The following is a 21,541-nucleotide window of genomic DNA, read 5'->3' as shown; positions in this document are numbered from 1 at the left end:
TACAGGAATATGAGTCGATATAAACATGATACACATACAGTCTGACATGACTTAGACATGAGATTCATATAGAGGCCCACCAGTCTTCACAAAAAGGAAAGAGAAACTTCAGACATGTGGCTCTCTGCTTCGGAGGTAGGCATAGACAAATGCAACTGCGCTTGGAATAGTGTCACATGATCAACCTAGGCGTGTTGGGAACAGTGATGTTTCTTCAGGTCATGTAATCATATTCTTAGAAGATGGTATTTCTGATGTACAATGGAGAATTTCATTCTGATTCTGGTTAAAGTCATGAGGATTCACCCTCAGGGGATCGTGAATATAAACTTTGTATTTCATGCAAATACAGCCATTCGTTTTTCTGCTCTAATCAGTAATGGGCTAAAGTGTTGGACAGAGCAAGATATCTCCATCACCTTTGTTGTACAGGTATGCACAAAACATAAATGGATTTCACTCTGTGAATTGCTTGCCCTGTCAAGCCCTGTATCTTGGCTTAATGTTGTGACCAGCAACATGTAGAGAGAATGTCATACCTGAGGACCTAACCAGCCACACAATGGGCCATAGGACCCAGAGCCCCAGTGAACTAACAACCTAACAACTAGACATTCTTGTCAGTGAAAGACAGTTTGGTCTTTGATACTGGATATTGGCCATTATTGATGTTACCCAGGGGATGAACCCAATTGACGTTAAAAAAAGAGTTTTTGATGTCAAATTTTCTATTTCTTACTTTGATGCAGATGTGTATCTGTTCACTTTTCATTTTTCTAGTTTGCAGCTCAGAAGCAGAGTAGACAAGTCCATGCCAAAGTTAAAGAACGGACGATCTGCACAGCTATTTCTACTAATGCCTATCTTAAATCATCATGTTAATTAGCAGCTGCAAGCATACTGTAGATTGTTTTCAGGTCATATCCACTATGTGGTATTAACATTAGGTAAAATAGCACTGAACTTGCTAAATTAAAATTTAGATAGATTTTTCCTGTCTCAGTGGAATGTCTACTTGTCAAGATTAGTGACAAGGGTCATTATAAGGGAAGCTGAGATGGGTCACATACAGTATAATGGAAGTGACGGTAGTTGACAGTCATGTTCTGATGTTGATCGTGGACATGCCTATTTCACCTCCGGAAACACACATGGAAGTATCACATGGTTACTGGCTTTAGAAATTCTGTTCTGATCATGTTTTAATGAGCCACAGGAAAAGATTAGCCAGAAGTTTGAATCAAGGGTGGAATCCTCATGAGTGAGGGCAAAATGTTTAAAACTTGCTAAATTTAGCATTAACTAGACCTGCAAAATACTCCCTCAAAAACAAAATGTCACTTGTTGCTGTCACCTTTTTCAATAACATTAATTGTATACTTAAAAGGTCCTATTTGTAAGAAAAGTTGATTTTTGAGTGTCATTCCCAGCTCATCAAATACTGATGTTTTGGGATATCATGTCAGCTGCCATCCCACAGCAGAACTCAAGTAATCCAAGAACAAAAGCAAAAACAAAGTGCAAACCAGAAAGCAAAGTACAAACAAAAGCAGGATCATGTTCATATTCCTGTGACTAACACAGTCATATAGTGCACCATGACAGTCAAATTGCTCATGTATATTTTGATGGACAGGGTTGGGTCTTAGTCTGGTCTCATTCAGGATTCCACATTCAGGGCCTTTCTGTAAGCTCTCACCATTTGTGTGTATTTGTACATTGATTGCTACAGTACCAGTGGAGGGCTTGTTATCAGTTCTGTGAATGTGGATGGTGCCGAGGTCAGGATGACCTCTTGCTCACCCCGTGGGGTTAGTTTTTAATGAAAGTGTGTCCTGTCTGACGTATAGGGTTGCAGCCAGTGTGCCATCCAGCACCCAGTCACCACAGGAGAAAATGGGGTTGCTGGAGGTTAATCAAGTGCAATTTATTTCTCTCTCTCTTAGTGGAGGAGGATATTTCCTCCTCCACTTTGAGGCGTGTGCTGAAAGAGCCATAAACTCTATTGCTACATACTGTATGTGTCTAGACTTCAGTCCTTCAAAAGCAGACTACTGTGTTTTGTAGTTCTCTAAGCATGCACGGTTTCAGTCTGCTTTAGTAAGGTCATGTTTGCACTTAGAAAATAAAACAACAGGAGCTGCTGTTAATTTAGATTTTTTGGGAATAAATACTCTCATAGGTAACCTGATTTAATGGTAGATCTGCCTTCCTAACGATGTATACACTGTATAATGTTGTATAGCAGATGGGTCATCTTCATAAGACAGAAGCTATTCTGACTGACAACAGAGACATGACTCAATGATATGATGATGATGCCAATGTAAAAACCTAAAAAATGAATATAAAAATATTAACAGAAATACAAAAAATTATAAAGGATCATAAGCTATAAGTCAACCAGTTGATTCTGTTATAAATTGTTTCTTACCTGCTCTCAGAATCAGAAACCCAATGTCTGTCAAGCTTGTTATTATTCCAGGAAGGTAAAAGACTGCGGCCTAGGCGAAGGTAAAATCCAAACATGAGGTTGCTCCCTTGTAGTAACTGCTGCGCAGGTGAAAGCTAATGCTTCCAGCAACACCTTACAATGGGATTGCCTTGAGTTGGAGCGTGCAGCGGTTTTAATCTTCTCCGCGCTTCTGCTGCTGTTTGGAACAGACTGCATTCAGGTGCGCTTTCAGCCAATGGGAGAAGAGTGTTTCAACCTGGGGAACTGTAGCAACCAGGTGCCACCCCCTGGACACTTAGGTTTACACTCTTTCCTTTGATTGCCAGGCTTTGTTAGTGCAAGGAGGCTGCATGTTAGGCTTTCGTCTACATGCAGGCTGCTCTATTGTTGGAACCATGTGGTTAGGTCCCAACAGCTATATACATTTTCAAACATCATATGGGGCTGTCTTCTCTGTCACCTTATTGTCAGCCTTTGTAATTCTCTGCATATAGTGTCAAATCTATAATCTATAATATAATAGATAATTATAATCTATAATATTAATTTACACTTGGCTAGAAGAAAACCTTTGACTGGTTTCATTTTTTTCTATTATTTCAACATAGGATGGTGATAAAACCGATAAATGGAATTCAGTTTTTTCTCATAACTTTAAACATATCCCCAAGGAAGTAATATCATTTGAATATTGATATTCTCTTTATGTCATAAACTGAATGTCTGCTAGATGTCAACAGCTAAGTTAGCTTAGCTAAAAATTTAAATAACAAAAAAACAGCAAAAATAGGCTACTTAATTGTATTACATTGGAATGATTTGAATATGAATAAACCGAATTTTGATTTAAAAAATTGTATTTAAAAAAAACTGAGCATCTGATCTGAGTATTGTATTTTAACTATTTTAAACTGATTTGTAATTGTAACACTCAATTAAAATCACATGAATAACAGGTTGAATGGCCTAGAATATAATGAGTAGTCAGTTACACAGCGGTGCCATTTAAGCGCCTTTTTCTCCTATTGTTGGCTATAGCCAGCTGTAGATGAAGACACACAGAACATTAGGATTCATGGACATGTTCATCTCTGTCAGAGCACAAGCAGGGTTTCTGGTTTCACACTGGCAGCTCTGCAACTGACAAGAGGAGCTTCAGTAAAGAGGTTTAACACTCAACATGACAGGGGGGCACAGACACACGCACCAGTGGATTTTTGGACATCCTGTTTAAGCTCAGCTTCTAGTACAGTCTTCTCTCAAAACTAATTTCTCCCTTTTTATGATGATCTCTTTCCTTGTATTGATAGTCATACTAATGTGGATAGAAAGAACAGACTTTCAATTAATACTTAGCAAGCATTTTTCCACCCCCCAAATGATTGTGCAATCTGTGATCTTTTTTGTTATTTTTCAAACATTAATTACTGGTTTATACTATGGTGCAGCTCACAGACAGCTTCACTTAAAGGGGCAATTTCAAAGGTCTGGACATAATTTTGGTTTAAAACATGAACATGTTAAAAAAAAAATCAACTCACCCTTTAAACAGAGTGTGTAGAAGTGACAGTTTTGATGTTATGTCAAAGATGCCCATGTATTGAATTGCAGAGATATCCCCTGCTAATTGCCCCCATACATTTGGAGCAGGTAGCTGGGAATTACAAATTACTCTTTTAATGAAGACTATTAAGATTGTGCATTGTGCCTGTGTTGGCATAGTGGTTCTGCAGTAAAAGCTCATCCAGTATTTCATCCAGTTTTTAAGCCATCATGTTATGCTACACTTTTAGATCCTTGTTGGTTTACCTATTTATTTACATAATGCAAAAGATTTTTAACCATCAAATGTCTGTACCAGAATTTTAAGCTTTCTTAAGATACTGGACTACCTGATGACTGCTGTAGTTAAACTGTAGTTAAAGGTCAAAAGAGACTCTTCTCCCCTCTACGATCCGTTCAGCATCAGCAGTGATGACATCCCACTCTTCACACTTTTCTCCAATTATTACTTAAAGTTTCTTTTTTGCACAGTTGATGAACTGATTAATCCTCTTAGACCAATGGGTGTATCATTCAGCAATATATCTCATATCATTCCTATGCTGATGACACACAGTTATATATATCTTAGTCAAGCTACTTAGCCCAGTTAATGACCTAATTTAATGTGTGTCCAAAATCAAATATTGGATGACAAAAATTATTTACAGCTGAATGAGGACAAAACAGAGATACTTTTCATGGGCCCAGGGCTCTGAGGCACCAGATTATCTTTTTAGAAATTCCGCTGTCAGTAAACCCATGTGAGCATACCAAAAAAAATGGTCCACATACTGTGTGGAATTATGGCACTTGGTTGGTATTCCTGTTTGCCAGATCTGAGCCACAAGCAGGCCATACAATGGCCATGTCAGCCAAAAGTGAACTAAGTCTGGGTCAGTTCTGGTCCATTTACCAAATGAACTGTGGCCCAGATTTATCAATCCCTTTTAATAATAACACCTTTTTACCTGATTCTTTTTTATTGTGTTACCTTCTCATCTTATATGTTTTTATATGTTTTCCTATCTTATATGTTTTTATTGTATTTTATATGATTTTGTAATCTTTTTACTTGTAGTTTTAAGCTCATTGAGTCTACCTGTGGTCTGAAATGTGCTACATAAATAAACTTGACTTGAAATAATATAGGATGCTAAATGAAACTTACTGTATGAAACTTGTTCTGACATTGCACTCTTACATTGTGTTTTTTTGCAGTTGCAAAAGCATGATCAAGAAGATGAAGACGTTCCCTCCAAATGGAGATCAGAGGAGGAGATGGCAGCAGAGGCTTCAGTTATAAGGAAACAGCTTGAAAATCCCTAAATGGTAAAAAAAAATAAGGGGAAAACATTTGTTTTGTCACTAATAATACAATAAATACCTTGGTCACGTGGTCACAGATGAAGGTAGATTGAGGAATAAAGCAATTTTGGGTGATGAAGTGGAGATCAGCCAGGAAATATAAAACACAAGACAAAATTCTGTCGAAAAAATATATAATAGGGATGCACTGAATTTTCAGCCACCGAATGGCATGGTCCTGTAACATTGCTCTGCGGGTCATTTCTCTTTTATTTGATGAGTGAAGGATCTGATTAGCTGTCAGACTGTGAACACCATCATATCGACACACCCCTGCTCCGCACCTCCGGCTTATCCATTCACACAGACAGCGGCTCGCCTCTGCGGTGGCTCTGATACTACCTCTGATGCTACCTCTGATGCTACCTCTGATACTACCTCTGATGCTACCTCTGATACTACCTCTGATGCTACCTCTGATGCTACCTCTGATACTACCTCTGATACTACCTCTGATGCTACCTCTGATGCTACCTCTGATGCTACCTCTGATACTACCTCCGGAGGTGCATCAGAGCCGCAGTGAAACTGTCCCCCCTCTCCGCATCTGAAACTTTCACACAGAGGACATTGCGCAGAATCGGCGCATGATTCCCACACTCAAAGAGCAGTGTGAATGGGGCTACTGTACTAAGTTTGTTTCAGCATATAAAATCAGTCAATGAAGATCTTCCTCTTCTGATTAAAATTTTCTTGCCCAAAACTACATGGTGCACCTTTAATTAGCAGGCTTACTTTTACTTTTGTGGTACTTTTAAGATGGCCCTTGCATAAAAGTGAGCTGTCTATTCAGTAGAAAGACAGAAATATTTTTAAAACTGCTGCTACATAACCACAGAAAACAGAGAAAGGGGACAGTGTTTTTCCCCAGCTGGTATCAAACAACATGGTATTATAGCTAAACAGGCCACAACACTATGTTTCTGAAAACATCTTAATAAAAAGATGATGAACAGGACTGTGGTTCATGTTTGCTCATCACCCCCTTCTTTTACAATTTCATCAAAGCAGAGCCGGCCCTTGGCATAGGCTGTATAGGTGAATGCTAAGGGCGCCGTCATCCATGGGGGGCAATTGGAAAAATGCAAGCCACTTGCTGAAGGTTCATGAGGATAGCCAGGAGCACAATACCCACATGGCAACACAGAAGGAGTTGGAGGTCCGTTTTGAAAAGGGGCTGACAATAGATAAGCAAGAGATGGCACTCACTGAGGCTGAGAGAAACAGGTGGCGTGATGTTCTCTCTCGATTGGTGGCAATAATTCAGTCCTTAGCTGAAAGAAACATGGCTTTAAGGGGGTCCACAGATACATTAAACAAACCAGACAATGGCAACTTTCTGAAAGAGGTGGAACTCAAAAAAACAAATTTGATCCAGTAATGAAGCGGCATGTTGGTAGGGTGGAAAGTGGAGCTAGCAGTCACACACATTATCTGGGCAAAAGAATCCAAAATGAACTGATAGACTCCATCAGCTCCAAAATACTGGAAAGCATTGTGGATGAGATCAAAACAATGAAATATTTCTCCATTATTCTAGGTTGCACCCCTGATCTGAGTCATAAGGAGCAGCTCTCTGTCATTGTAAGGATAGTGTCACTAGAAGATTTACCACAAAAGAACATTTATTTGGCTTTCTTGTGGCAGAGGAGACATCAGGGGCAAGTTTGTCATCTCTCATCCTAAACAGGCAGGAGTAGCTGAACATCCCCTTTGAGAACTGCAGAGGACAATCCTACGACAATGGTGCCAACATGAAGGGAAAGAATAAAGGTGTTCAGACTCAGTTGCTTCAGCAGAACCCAAGAGCTTTTATGTTGCACATGGTGCCCACACTTTAAATCTAAAAACAAGATGGTACTGCTGTGGTCGGACGCTGTCGCGACTGCTCTGCTCAGACTGTGCGCTTTTTTTGTTATTTACTTTACCTTCATCTCCCCGCTGTCTGCTCTAAATAGATATGACCGCAGTACACTCCTGAACATCGCAGGTGTAACTTTACACTTTGTTTCTGAAGTTATACACGATAATCACACCGGGAACTGCCCATTGGTCCGACCTCCCATTGGTTCGACCTCCCGTTCCTCCGACAAAATACCCACTGGTCCGACCTCCCATTGGTTCGACCTCCCGTTACTCCGACAAAATCAACCACAAGTCGGACCAATAGGAGGTCGAACCAATGGGTGGTCCCGTTAGTTCGACCTGTCATCCCTACTTTCTGACAAGCGCTTTCATTGCGAGCATGCGTCTCTCTCTCTCTCTCTCTCTCTCTCTGAGAGTTTGTTTTAACTCTGCTGTCCCAATGCTTTGGCAACATTGTATATCACAGTCGTGCCAATAAAGCAAATTGAAAGAGAGAGAGAGAGAGAGAGAGAGAGAGCTCTCGGAAACGCGCGCACACACACACACACACACACACGGACGGAGCGGAGCCAGTTTCCTCTCGGTGCCGTTAACCGATTGTGCCAGATGCGCCAGAGCGCGCACCTCTGTGCCAGGCTTGCGCTCTGTGGGGAGATTTGTGTTATTCATCTTAACAGAGATGCTGAACAGAGGGATTAATGCACACATTCACACAGGCTACACACACACGAGCTACCCACAGACACACAGCTGAGGGGCCGGAGAAATGAGCATCTGGTGGCGTGCTCAACCTGGTCAGTGCGTGCTCGTGCAAGTTGGCAGCTCTCAAATATCCGACCTGTCTGTTTAGATTACAGATGCATTAGTCCAGTTCGAACTAATGAGGACCTCCCATTAGTTCGAACTCTCATTACTCCGATTGTCGGAACAATGGGAGTTCGAACTAATGGGAGTTCGAACTAATGGGAGGTCGGACCAATGGGTGGTCGGACCAGTGCCATGGACCCAATCACACAAGAGATCCTCTGGGACGCTGACCCTAACAATGGAGACGGGCCTCCGCGGAATTGCAGGAGGAAGAAACACAGCGGAAAACGGGCCGGAGTACGGAACAGACTGTGAGCGAGTGCACACCGTCCACCCCTGCCCAGTGTCCTGCTGGCTAACGTTCAATCTCTGGACACAAAGCTTGACGACATGAGGGCTCGGATTCGTTTCCAGAGGGACATACGGGACTGCAACACATTCTGCCTCACCAAGACGTGGCTCTCCCTTGCGGTGCCAGACCACGCCATTCAACCAGCCAAATCAGGAAAATCTAAAGGCGGTGGAGTGTGTTTCATGACCAACAACAACTGGTGTGACCCTAGAAATGTCTTGGTGTTGTCTCGTTCCTGCTCGCCTAACCTGGAACATCTAACGCTACTCTGTCGCCCTTTCTACCTGCCCCGGGAGTTCTCTTTGGTTCTCACTATCAGAGTTTACATTCCACCACATGCGGATACGGACACTGCTCTTTCCACTCTTCATGACACCATCACCAAACACACCGCCAAATACCCGGACGCTGCTCTCTTTATCGCTGGGGATTTTAACAAGGCAAACCTCACTTGGGTTTTGCCTAACCTGTTTCAACACATCTCATGTCCAACCAGGGGAAAGAAAACAAACACAAACAAAACAAACAGAAGCTCCGGCAAGTTGCTCCGGCAGCGTGAGAGGTCAGACCCTGGTCCGCCCAATCAGAGGCCATGCTTCAGGACGCGCTGAGTGATGCTGACTGGGACATGTTCCAGTCGAGCACTAATGTCGTCGATGTTTACAGAAGTGGTGACATGCTTCATTTCCACACTGATAGACGAAATCTGTCCCATGGTAACTGTGAAAGTTTTTCCCAATCAGAAACCATGGGTTGATTGGTCTGTTTGTCTCAGGTCCGGCGACATGTCAGCCTACAAAGCTTCGTCCTACGAGCTCAGGCAAACAGTGAAAGCTGCTAAGAAGCGATATAAGGACAAAGTGGAGGCTCAGCTGTGCGACCGCAACAGCAGAAGCATGTGGCAAGGACTTCGGACAATCACGGACTACAGAGGAGGTACGAACACCTCGGCAGTCGCAGACCCCTCTCTTTCTACACCCGCTTCGAGAACAGCAGCATTAGCACAACAAATTGCAACTCCAGCACCTGCACCCTCAACACCGGCGCCCCCCAAGGCTGCATCCTGAGCCCCCTGCTCTACTCCCTGTACACCCATGATTGTACAGCCATACACAGCACCAACGCCATCAGGAAATTCGCGGATGACACAGTGGTGATTGGCCTTATCTCCAACAACATGGAGACGGCTTACTTGGAAGAGGTGGAGCTGCTGACATCATGGTGCAAGACCAACAACCTGGACCTGAACATCACCAAGACCAAGGAGATGGTGGTAGATTTCAGGAGGGAGAAGCAGAGGTCCCATTACGCACCACTACAGATCTACGGGACCCCTGAGGAGAAGGTGTGCAGCTATGGTACCTCGGAGTTCATATCTCTGAGGACCTAACATGGACAACCCACATGGGGACAGCCTTCCATTCCGAAACACCTCCATTGCGAAACCCCTCCATTCCGAAACACCCCCACTCCGAAACACCGCTGTTCAGACCCTCCCCCAAAAACAACGCTGTTCTAACTTTCAAGTTCTAATTACTTCCCACTAGGGTTAGGGTTAGGGTTAGGGTTTCCCCAATAGCCTTTTCAGAATAGCGGGGTCTTTAGAAAAAATGGGAAACCCCGCCATTACGAAGAATGGAAGTCTATTTTCGGAACAGCGGGGTTTCGGAAAGGTGGGATGTAACCAACCCACATCACCTCACTGGTGAAGAAGGCTAGGCAGCATCTGTATCAACTCAGACGGCTGAGGAAATTTAAGATCTCCACAGAGCTGCAGAAAACCTTTTTCTCCGTCGCTATCCAGTCTGTCATCTCTGGAAGCAACACCGCCTGGTATGGCAACTACTGTGCCCAGGACCGGAAATCTCTCCACAGAGTGATCCAATGTGCTGAGCACATCGCTAGAACTGCATTGCCCTGCCTAAAGGACATTTACACCAGGCGGTGCAGGTCCAGAGCAACCAAGATCATGACTGACACTCACCACCCCAACCATGAACTGTTTGCGAAGCTGCCCTCTGGCAAGCCCCCACGCAGTGTCATGGCCAGGACTGAGTGTCTGAGGAGGAGCTTCTTCCCTCAGGCCACTCGGACAATAAACTCCCATAAAACAACATAACACACATTCAGCACACACCATATATCACACACATGCATACACACCCTGCTACGTCACACACAGTCTTTCTGTAAATACTTTTGTCTTTGTCTCTTATTTATATCTATTTCTTGTTTATAATATGTATATATATATATATATATATATATATATATATATATATATATATATACATATATATATATATATATATAGTTGACAGAGTGGTTGCAATTTCGTTTCACAGCTGATGTACTTGTACAATTGCATGTGACAAATAAATCTTTCAATCTTGAAATCTTGAATCTTAAATCTGGTGATAGCTGATGCTGCAAAGAGCTCACCAGAGGCCATTAGCTACTTTGGACATTTAACAAAGTTATTCAAGCTCTTCTCAGCCTCCACCCATAGATGGGATATCCTGCTGAATCACGTTAAAACCACCCTGAAATAATGGTCAGAGACCAGACAGGAAAGCAGGATAAAAAGCATTGAGGCAGTAAGGTACCAGGCTAGGCAAGTCAGAGATTCCCCGGCCTGCTACAGAACCACTGGGTTTTCTGATGCACAGACAACTGCAAAGGAGATGTGTGAAGAGATGAACGTGGAGACTGCACTGAAACAACAGCGGTTGAGAACCACAAAAAAACACTTTGCATATGAGTCTCCAGATGAGCCTATCAATGATGCACATCATCATACACATTTTTTAATGTGGTCGTGGATACAGTTGTCTCTTCACTTGATGAGAGATTTCAGAACCTTGGAGAGGTAAAGGACATGTTTGGAGTGCTCCTCAACTTCCCCAACTTAGCAAAAGAAGAGCTGCTACAACAATGTCAGACCCTGAGCACTGCTCTGACCCATGACGGGCAGCCAGACATTAATGACAGGGAACTTTGTGTGGAAATGCAAAACTTTCCACATTTGCCAGCAAAGAAAAGCTGACAGAGATTTATCCCAATGTGTGGGTTGCTCTGAGGATCTCTGCCACTCTTCCTGTTACAGTGGCTGCTGTGGAAAGAAGCTTCTCAAAGCCAAGCTTATTAAAACCTACCTGAGATCTACGATGGCACAAGAACGTCTCAGTGGGCTTTCCATTATAAGCATCAACCATATTGTTGGAAAACAGCTGTCATATGATGACATTATAGATGACTTTGCATCAAGAAAGTCGAGAAGAGTAAGGCTGTAAAGTGTGTTTGTTGAGGTGTTGTTGAGGCCTTTAATACAATCAACATGCAGACAGCTCCATCCGTTGGAATCATTGTAAATAGCGGTAAATCAAGAGGTCTCTGATTTTTCTTTGTAATACTGTGTGCAATAGTTAGTGTGTGTTGTTATGTCTGCACTGGTTTCATTATTTATTATTTTGTGCAATACCTTATGTATATTGTATTTTTAATTAATTTTATGTCACTTGTTTTCGTGTTCACTGTTGTTATTTTTGTATGTAAATAGAATATTCTTTAATATGTTTGTGCAGTGCCTTATTTATATTGTGTTTTTAATTTATCACTTGTTTCTTTCTTCAGTATTTGGTGGGATATTTTTGACTTAAAAGAAATAACATCTTGAATACATACATGCAGTTTCTGTGTGAGTGTATGAAAATTGATTGTGAAATTGACTGCGATGCAAGGGGGCGCCAGCTAAGATCTCGCCTAGGGCACCAAATTGGTCATTGGTCACTGTATCAAAGGTCCTTAGTGTCCTTAACTAAATGGTGGGGACTTCTGATTCGTGGTCTTTCTCTATTTTAGCTGAGTACTACACAAACGAAGTTCCTCATACCTCATAGTAACAGATTCTTGGTTTATATTTTATCAGCACAACCAAGTTAAGACAGTTTAAACTGAGTTTAGAGAGCGCGCACTGCGGCTCTTGCTCTCAAGATCTGTCTGTGCTCTTTGTGTCTTTGGATGCATGCTGACAAAATGTGGGACAAAATTCTGCAGTTGATTCAACAGCCCTGCAGCCGCCAGATGAGTGTGGGCTCAAGTTTGCTCTCGGATTTCCACACATACCTGATGGCGTGGTCTAACAGCAATCTCAGAGCATGAGAAATTACATTTGTATAACTCCAATAACAAACAAGAAAAATTAACTTTTTCGGCTCTTATACTATAATAGTCTGTCTCGGTGCCAGTCCAGATAAAGTCCGCCGCTTAGATGAGTGCTGTGCACAGTTTTTTTTCTTCCTGTTAAATCATTAATTCCCCTGCCATATTACTTTAACTTTCATGCAGTACTGTTGAAAAACAAAAAGCTGAAGCATAATACTGATGACCTCAGGATATGGTAGCCTAATAATCAGTAAATATGCTCTGTGTGGGAATCACACGCTCACACGTCAAATACTGTATGCCTATGATACAGTGAGAACAGCTGATGATCACGGCTTCTCAACCAGGAAGGAGTGTGTTCATTGTCAGCTTGTAGAAGAGAAGCTGCAAAATCTTTTTTCTGCTGTTCACCAATCTGAAGCAAATTCTACAGTCACAATGTTGTACAGGATTTGCTGATTCTCTTTCAAGGGATGAGAGTGTTTCTGGATCTCCTCCATGGTTTTCTCCCAGTCCCTTTGTCTCTCACCTTCTCTCACCTCCCTTCTTATGTTTCCATATAATCTGCTCTTCATTTCTATTCACATGTGGATTTTCTTCCTCCTCTAGATTCTCAGGCATGTCTTGACTTATGTACATTTCCTCCACTGTCTGGGAAAAATGGGAACAAATGGGATGGGAGTTGATCCACACTGCAACTTGCTATTCATTGGTTGAGATGCCCTTCAACCCACCTTGTCCTTTCGCTTGTTTAATGTATGTCTGCTCGCCAAACTGGTCAGTGTACATATGCATGTTTCTCATAGAATTACCTTTAATGACCATCATCCCTCTATTTTCCAGCCCATGTTTTCATCAGATCAGATATTTAATGTTTACAATGATTTATGACCAAGTACAACAAACCTAATGACAGTCCCTCCAGCCCCAGCTGTACTTTGTGTTTAGTAATTAGCAATTGTAAACTAGCAGATACGCAACGCAGCGGAGTGGAAGTGAACACAGACTAGAGTGAAACCTATCAGATCTGCTGCCGTGACATAGCGGAGCCAGACCGGACACGGATCTGGTGGAATTTAGGGGTAAGATGATGAAGATGGGTAACTGCATCAGCTTTTGAGCATGTTAGCAAGCTGACTTTAGCAGTTAGCTGAAAGCAGTTCTTTGACTATGTATGTCTGCAGACTCTAAGTCAAAGTGTTTTCTGTCCAACACCTACAGTGAAAGAGTTGTGATCACTGTTAAGTTGTTTCTTATCAAATAATTTCATGTCTAATGTTTGGATTTATTATTTTATATGTTAAATGCTTAATTACAAGGCATTAATGTATTTTACAAAAACAGAGTGAGTTCAAAATGTGTTTTTTGGAATAATATAAAATGTAATAACATATTGATTACTTTATGTTTTCAAGACATGTTTCATGTGTTCACATGTTTAAAATTAGTCACATGTCAACTATATTTTGTTGGGTATTTTTCAGTGTTCTTACATGTTGCACATGTTTTCATTTCCCAAGTATCAATTTCTTTTGGTGAAACTTTTACTAAAACATTGTTTACATTTCTGTCCAGGTTGGTGTTCAATATTCCATGCCATGGCGTGCGACTAGAGGATTACTCCAACTTCAGCTACCACCATTAATGTGCAACATGTACTCTACAAATGCACTCTTTTGTTTTGCTACATGGCTTTTATGTATTTCTCTTCCAAAATAAAATGCCATAAAAAGGCTGTGATTACCGGCTAATATGTAGAGATCTCCATGTCAGTTATTTGTGCGAGTATGGTTATTGAAACGGACACTTATTTACTCACTTCTACACTTGCTTCTAGACTGCTGCTACTCTTCTTGAAAAAAGCTAAGTCTTGTCTGCTTCACTCAAAAGTGACTTTGGTAACACTTTATGGTAAGGATAAGGGTAGATGAATTATAATGAATTCACATAGAAAAAAATTGATTAATTTAACTCATATTTCATCAATTGTCATTTACAAGGATTCACAGGACTTCATGCATGACGTGTGGCGGGCACCAGCCACGGTCCAGCAGCTGGACTTTGACCGCACAACACATCCTCTGAATTTTCATGTTTTTTAGACACTGTGCAACGGAGTTCATGGTGACTTCCTGTGTCCACTATGTGGTGCACCAGAGCATCCACTAATTATAGGTTCTGGTATATAAAGAGTGGACCGCATTGTGAAAATTTCATCTAAATCAAAAAATGATTGTCGCAAAAGGCTTACTTCCTGTTGCCAGTCGGAGGGAGAATGACTATACCCCTTAATTATCATGTAGAAATGTTATGGGCAGGACTCAACATACTATTTGGAAAAGATTGGACCATTTATACAGAAAACAATTTCCTGTTTCATGGCAAATAAAGCGTTTCCACATCCAATGAGAACTAGCAATTTTTACCATATCCCATCATCAAGGTAAGTCATTTCTGGCATATTTTGAGGTGGATGTGGTCAAGTTTTGGGCAGATTTGAACATATGGACCATGCACCACCCCAGACACGGCATTGAACGAAAACTCACAATCATCACAATAAAGTACCATCAAGGTCAGACCTTGATGATACTTTATTTTGATCACACATACCGACATACATTTATACACAAACACAAGCATGATGCACAGACAGAATGTATAAACCACTAGTCTATAGAAATTAGTTTAAAACAGACCATAGATTCGACCTACTTGATGGACAGGGGAAGGCTGTTCCAGAGTTTAATTGCTCCAACAGCAAAATGATCACCTCTGGATTTGAAATGTGAACGGGGAACAGATAAAAAGCCCTGATCAGGGGACGACCAATAGAATAAGGGCTCCCACATACTTGCATTATAGCAGATAGCCTCACAAGATTTACTTGCCAAATAGAAAATATGCCCACATTTGGTGCTTGGTGGACCCTATTTCTGACTCAGACATACGTATTCTTACAACTAAATTCACACTGGTTGTAGCTGTATAATTTATTTCAAACTGCATACTGTAGGCTTTGTAACACACGGTATGGGTTGGGTCGGATTGACCTGCCATTTAGTCTGGATGCAAATCAAGGTCCGGACTTTCAGAAGCCCTGGTGTAAACCCTGTTATGCACCATATTACCCCAAATTCACACCTACCTGACATGAGATGTCAGTGGGGCAACACTACTGAAGTATCCATTTGGTCAGCCCACACTGACTGTCAGCTGTTCCTTGGAGCCAGCTGAGCTGTTTTCACTCCCAATTCATCACTTACAGCAGCTTGGTAAATGACCTTAAGCTTCAAACTATGACACTCTACCTACCACTCCAGCATCAGTGTTACACATGAAGGGCTCCATGGTCAAGTAAGCAATAAAATATAACATGCAACTTCCAGTTAAGCTTTCAAAATAAAGCTTCATGACAAATATTTCACATATTGTGACTTTTTGACTGTTATCATGTTATGTTATAAAACGGTCACGGAGAAGATCATACCTTGGGTTAGCATAACTACGTTCCCTCATGTTACTCACGGAAGTATCAGTCACATTACTGAGTGAAGTACTTACGGTGTGTAAATTTGTACATACATTAACTTCCTTCAGTAACAACATTTTAAAACAAATCACTCTTAACTCTTGGTCTCAAACAGGCCCTTAATTCTACTGTACTAAAGGGGTGCTTCAAGAAGTGATGCTTGCGTTGAACTACAGAGTCAAATTTAGAAGCATTGGGTCACTGACAATGCTGCTTTATAAGATGCACTGAAGGGAAAATGGTTTGTACATGGGCTGTTGAAATGAGAGTTTCTTCAACAGGGTAGCTAATTTTAGAAATACCATCAGAACTATTATTTCATAAAATAACAATAACAATAATAATAATAGTGAATTTGATTTCAAAGGCACCCTTCATGTGTCATGTCTCTCCCTACTGCTTAGGTCATGTTTTCCCAGTTTTTCACATTTCGTGTTTATTTCTGTTTTGTGTGATTCACCTCTCGTTTCGTTGTGTTTCCCACCGTTGTGATGGTCTGCCCCGCCCTAATGTGTTACACCTGTGTCTAATCGTCCCCACCTTCCTAGTGTATGAAGTCCGTGGTGTCCAAATTCAGGGGCTGCATCCTTCAAGGACGCGGCCTTTGCGGCCCACGAAGGCCGGGTCCTTCGGAGACACCTTGAAGGCCGGGTCCTTCGGAGACACCTTGAAGGCCGCGTCCACCGTTGTTAAATGGAACAGAGTAGTATTTCCTGGTTGCGTCACCAGGTGTTCATGCATTAAAGTCTGTTTAGGTTCAAATCTATCAAACGTGTACATTTATTTGTGTGTGTACAATGTGTCAAATCTAAATTGAATTATCAACATTACAAAATAAACATTAACCCATTGGTGAATAACAACTATATTTACCATAGCATTACCAGCGTCACGTATTTTAACTGAAAGTTAAAATTTGGAGGTTTTATAGTCCCTTGAAGTTTAACATATCTGGCGTTGGATGTTCAAATGAGTAAAAACCGAGTATAAACCCAAGACTCACACTTGAATGTCATGTCTGCGCCACTTGATGTCGCCATTTTCTCTTTCTTTCCCTCTTATGTTTCGGGACTGAGCAGCGCGCAAAGGATCTTGGGATATGGGAGGCCGCGAAGGATAGTAGCGGTGCGTCCTCCAAAAAGGGGAAATAAAGGCTGCATTTGTGGGCTGCATTTGAAGTAGCCTTCGAATTTGGACAGCCTTCGCACAGCGTTGTGACGTAATTGGCCTTCAAATGCGCCCTTTGAAGGCTGCAGACCCTGAATTTGAACACAGCCTGTGTGCTCCCTGTTCCTTGTGCCAGTTCATGGCATGCAGTGAAAACTGTGGAAATGAACCAAAAACAGCTGACTTCACATTTTTAACTCGGTCTGCTTCCCTGCTACAGGCTGGACACACTGGAGGCCTGTGTGCTGCATGGCGTCTGTGTTACTGAGCTGCTGCTGCTCACTCATGTGTTTGTGTTCACATAGGCTGCATGTCAGCTGCACTGCTGCTGCAGCGGCTCCTGCCTGCCCTACCTGTTTACATGGAGTTTGACTTTGATAATTATCAATAAATATAATGACGTGATTTTCCTTTACCCCGATGGAGAGCGATAAAGTGGGAGGGGGAACGGGAGGGAGAGGAAGTGAAAGTGAAAGAAAGAGAGTGCACAGGAAAGAAACTGTCCCTCACGTGTTGTGTGTTCTCTTCATGTCTGTGACATATTCTACATTTACAGACATTAAAACTGCAGTGAAATGCTGATATGATGTCTATATGACTGTCTACAGGTCGTTTTCAGGTCAATACTGAACAGCTACAGCAAGCAACATCAAAGGGTCAAAACTCAAACTCAAAATTCCCAATGGCTTTGGGAAACAGCCACCACAAGGTGGAGACATTGCAAGCCAACAGAGGACAGCTCTTAAACACATATACAGACTATATATCTATATTTTCTATTTTGTATTCTTTCTTATGGCACTAAATCTGGCAGTTTACTTCAAAACGTTTTTTGTCAAGATGCAATGTAGCAATGATGCTGTGGACACAAAAATCAGAAAGACTGACTGACGTGATGTGCATTGTTATTATTTTTCTTTTTTAAATTTATGTTTAAAAAAAATGATTGTGGATACACACAGACAACGTCTGGACATTTCTTTTTTACAAAAACTTGATTTTTGTTGAATAACTCAATAGTGAACTAGGAGAAGTTGTGTTTAGGTGTTTTGGAGCTACCTGTGATGTTTGTTGCAAATTCCCCTTTTCCACAGTGAGCTACAGCTCTGACTGCTCAACTAAAAATCAGTAACCAACAGCAAAAACTTTACGATTAGTCAACAATTATTATATTTCAACAATAATGAAGCAGGTTAGGATGACTTAAAAAAGTGTTAATATAACCTGTCGGCAGTTGAAAACTATTCAAATCAAATTTTTATTCCTCATTCCCACACTAAAAACACACAAACACTCTCACGTGAAGCTTTCACATTGTAAATAATAAAGTAACAGAATAAGCTGTAACACAGCAATTATATATTTACACATTTCACAGATAAGCATTCATTATGTAACTCCCCAGTCTTTCCTGGAGGGAGTGGAGACCAGTCAAAGACCTTAGGGCAATAAATTAAGGTGTTCAACACCCAGTCCTAACTGTACCAGATGTAACAATAAAGGTAGAACTAAAGTAAATCAAATTAACATGTCACAATGTGTCAAGTTCCATCAGTCTCCTGTCTATTTTCTATTATTGATTTAGCAAATGCATTTTTTAGCATTCTTGTTCATCCTGACTCAGTTCTAGGTTGCTTCACTTTCAATAACAGTTTCCCTCCAGTCCCAATGACAAGTTTGTGGAGATCTCCCAACCCCTGAATGACATCAAACATTTGACCATGACTTACTTTTTGACTTTAACTCTAAAGGCAGAGTTATCCCTTAAAAGAAATGTGATGGTTTTATGTCAGTAGCCCTTACTCAGTCATGTGGTGACAAACAGTGACAGCTGCTGCTGGCTGTTTGTTATAAAAGCAGCAACAAGTAAGTTGTAAACTGGAGGATGAACAAGTAAGTCTACAATTATTCCCCTTAAACATTATAAAAAGAGTTTTCTCCAAATGAAAATGGTTTATGAAATGAGGGTTTTCTTCGTATGGTGCATGTTTTACTGTATAATCATCACGTGACCATAATTACAGTTGATCTAGCCTGCAGTAAGCAATATAGCCAGTCATGCTGATGTGCTTGTGTTTTTGTATTTGTAGAAAGGAAAAAAAAAAAGTAATTGTTTTTAACGTTTACACCCCTAGAAGTCTTGTTTTGGTCCAAGTGTGCAACAGAATGCTTTTTAGTGACAGTTATTGTGAAATAAGCAAAGAAAACTTGTATCCCTAACTAAGAGCATTACAGTACTGAAAAATCATTAATTCAACAGAATTAGCCATTTAATGATATTTTTTAAATTTGAAGCAATCACACATGTATTAAAGTTTTCATGATTCATTCCAAATTCAAAAAGATGCAGACATTATGCTACATGTTACAAGTAAATACTTTTTTATTTACAACATTTATCAATTTATTTGAAATGAAAAAAAAAGTGATTGAAAGTATTACTTAAGGGATACGTGTTTTCAAAAAGGTTTACAAAGAACATTAATAAATAGTTAATTATGGTTAGGCAATGCTTGTTTAGTATCCTCATGCATTTATGATGTGTTACTTATAGAATACTTGTTTTCAACTTTACAATAAGGGTCACAAAGAACATTAAATGATTAATTGCAATTAAGGGATGCTTATTCAGCACTAATTTGCATTTAAGAAGACTTACTCAAGCGATGAATGTTTTCAACTTTACAATAAGGGTCACAGGGAGTATTAATAAGTGGTTAATTATAGTTAATGGATGCTTCAGAACTAATATGCATTTAACAAGTCTTACAAGTCGCAGTAGACCACATGCAATACCACACATTTTTCTTCAGAAAATGCCAAAACTTTCTAGTTTGCATTGATTATCCTAAAACATGTTTTTTGTTTGTGTGTGTTCAGGATGGCTTTTATTTGTTTGTGGCAAATAAACTCCTCACATATACTGTAATAGGTTAGAGATCATTTTTAGAATTATTTTACACCAAGGTTTCAAATTCAAACCGTTTCTCCTGTTTTATACTATACTACTATAGTTCATAGGTCAGAGTTTCCGTGGAGGACTGCATATTCTACTGTCAGGTTTTTTTTTCATCAATACCAAACTTTGCTCAGAAAGCAGGGTACACCTTCTTTTGTGCTTACGCAACTTTTAGAAATGAGGCCCCTGGTGAGCTTGGATTATTGTTAAGCAGTTATGGGTTTTTTGAAATTTAGAGTGACATAGGGCTATTGAGTTTGATATTTGGTTTGGCTTATTTGAATTATAGGGGCCTTGGCAGAAGTGTGCGCTCTACTGACTGCCATTCTAGCATTTATTGATCTACTTGTCATGGGGGGAGGGGAGGGCAGGGTCTGTTTTTTGTTTTTTGTGTGCTTTTCAATTACAAAGTAGCAAAAAGTAAAGAGTATAGTGCAAAATTAAATTTTACTCCAGTCAATAACTTTACATCTCTCATTCCAAATATATACATTCTCTATGACCATGCTAAGTAGAGGATGCATATGTGCATATACGCATACGTCCTGTCATTTGCCACCTGCTTACAGGTTAGCTCTAGAGCTCTCCTAAAGGGCCTGGAGAGCCAAAACTATACCTAGTTTTGAATCCAAGAGTTTCTGCAGGAGAGAGAGAAAGTCCACCCAGTCCTGCTAAAGAGTATCAATGGCTAATCTCAAGCATCTGAGGATTGCAGAGAACGAGACAGTGAGTCTCTCCAGCTGGTTTGCCCAGGCTAACAAGCCAGAGCATTCTTATTTACAGTGAAATGTCATTATCAGTACTCACTCAGGGAGTCTCCTTTTGAATATGTACATTCAAGGAAAAGTAATTCCAGCTGAAGACTGGTACATGGACAAGTCTACGGAGAAAAAAAAGGTGAGAAATATGATTTGAAACTTGATCATTTATTACTCCAGTGCCTCTGCGGCTCAGGGTTCATTCCAGAAGGTTGCATATTTCCAAGTTGTTCCGCTCAGTCCACCCCATGCCCCTGTGCCCAGCAGACTGACCATTGAAATCATTTGAGTCGTAAGGACGACTGGAAATGGCACACAGTATGAAAAGTGTGACTTGGAGGCCCCCTCATTCATTCACCTGTAAATAGAGACCATGCATGCATGATAGACAGACGGGAACCTGGGGATACAATAGACATCTGCTCTTCTGAACTCTGCCTACATGGACCTCATGCATGCATGTTTTTCATTACCTTCTCCCCAGCCACCACAGCATGTGCACTGGTGAGAGAAATGTGAAAGTTTCACCACAAGTCCCAAGTGAAGCCATGTTGCTGAAAGGCCAAAAGAT

The 21,541-nt window shown here is 40.9% G+C and overlaps 1 protein-coding gene across 1 annotated transcript in view; it reads left to right on the top strand.

The window, feature by feature from the left end:
- Positions 1-14,311, top strand: part of LOC140998503 (bis(5'-adenosyl)-triphosphatase-like) — a 407,581-nt gene extending 393,270 nt beyond the window's left edge. The window contains exons 8-9 of the mRNA XM_073468813.1: positions 5,219-5,329; positions 14,130-14,311. Of these exons, the coding sequence (XP_073324914.1) occupies positions 5,219-5,326 (108 nt within the window). The 3' untranslated portion in view covers positions 5,327-5,329; positions 14,130-14,311. The remainder of the gene's footprint in view (positions 1-5,218; positions 5,330-14,129) is intronic.
- Positions 14,312-21,541: the final 7,230 nt, after the last annotated feature.

The sequence above is a fragment of the Pagrus major genome, chromosome 6 (assembly GCF_040436345.1).
Source record: "Pagrus major chromosome 6, Pma_NU_1.0".
Classification (NCBI taxonomy): Eukaryota; Metazoa; Chordata; class Actinopteri; order Spariformes; family Sparidae; genus Pagrus; species Pagrus major.
The sequence above is the reverse complement of the archived record's forward strand: the minus strand, read 5'-3'. Positions and strand labels throughout refer to the sequence as shown.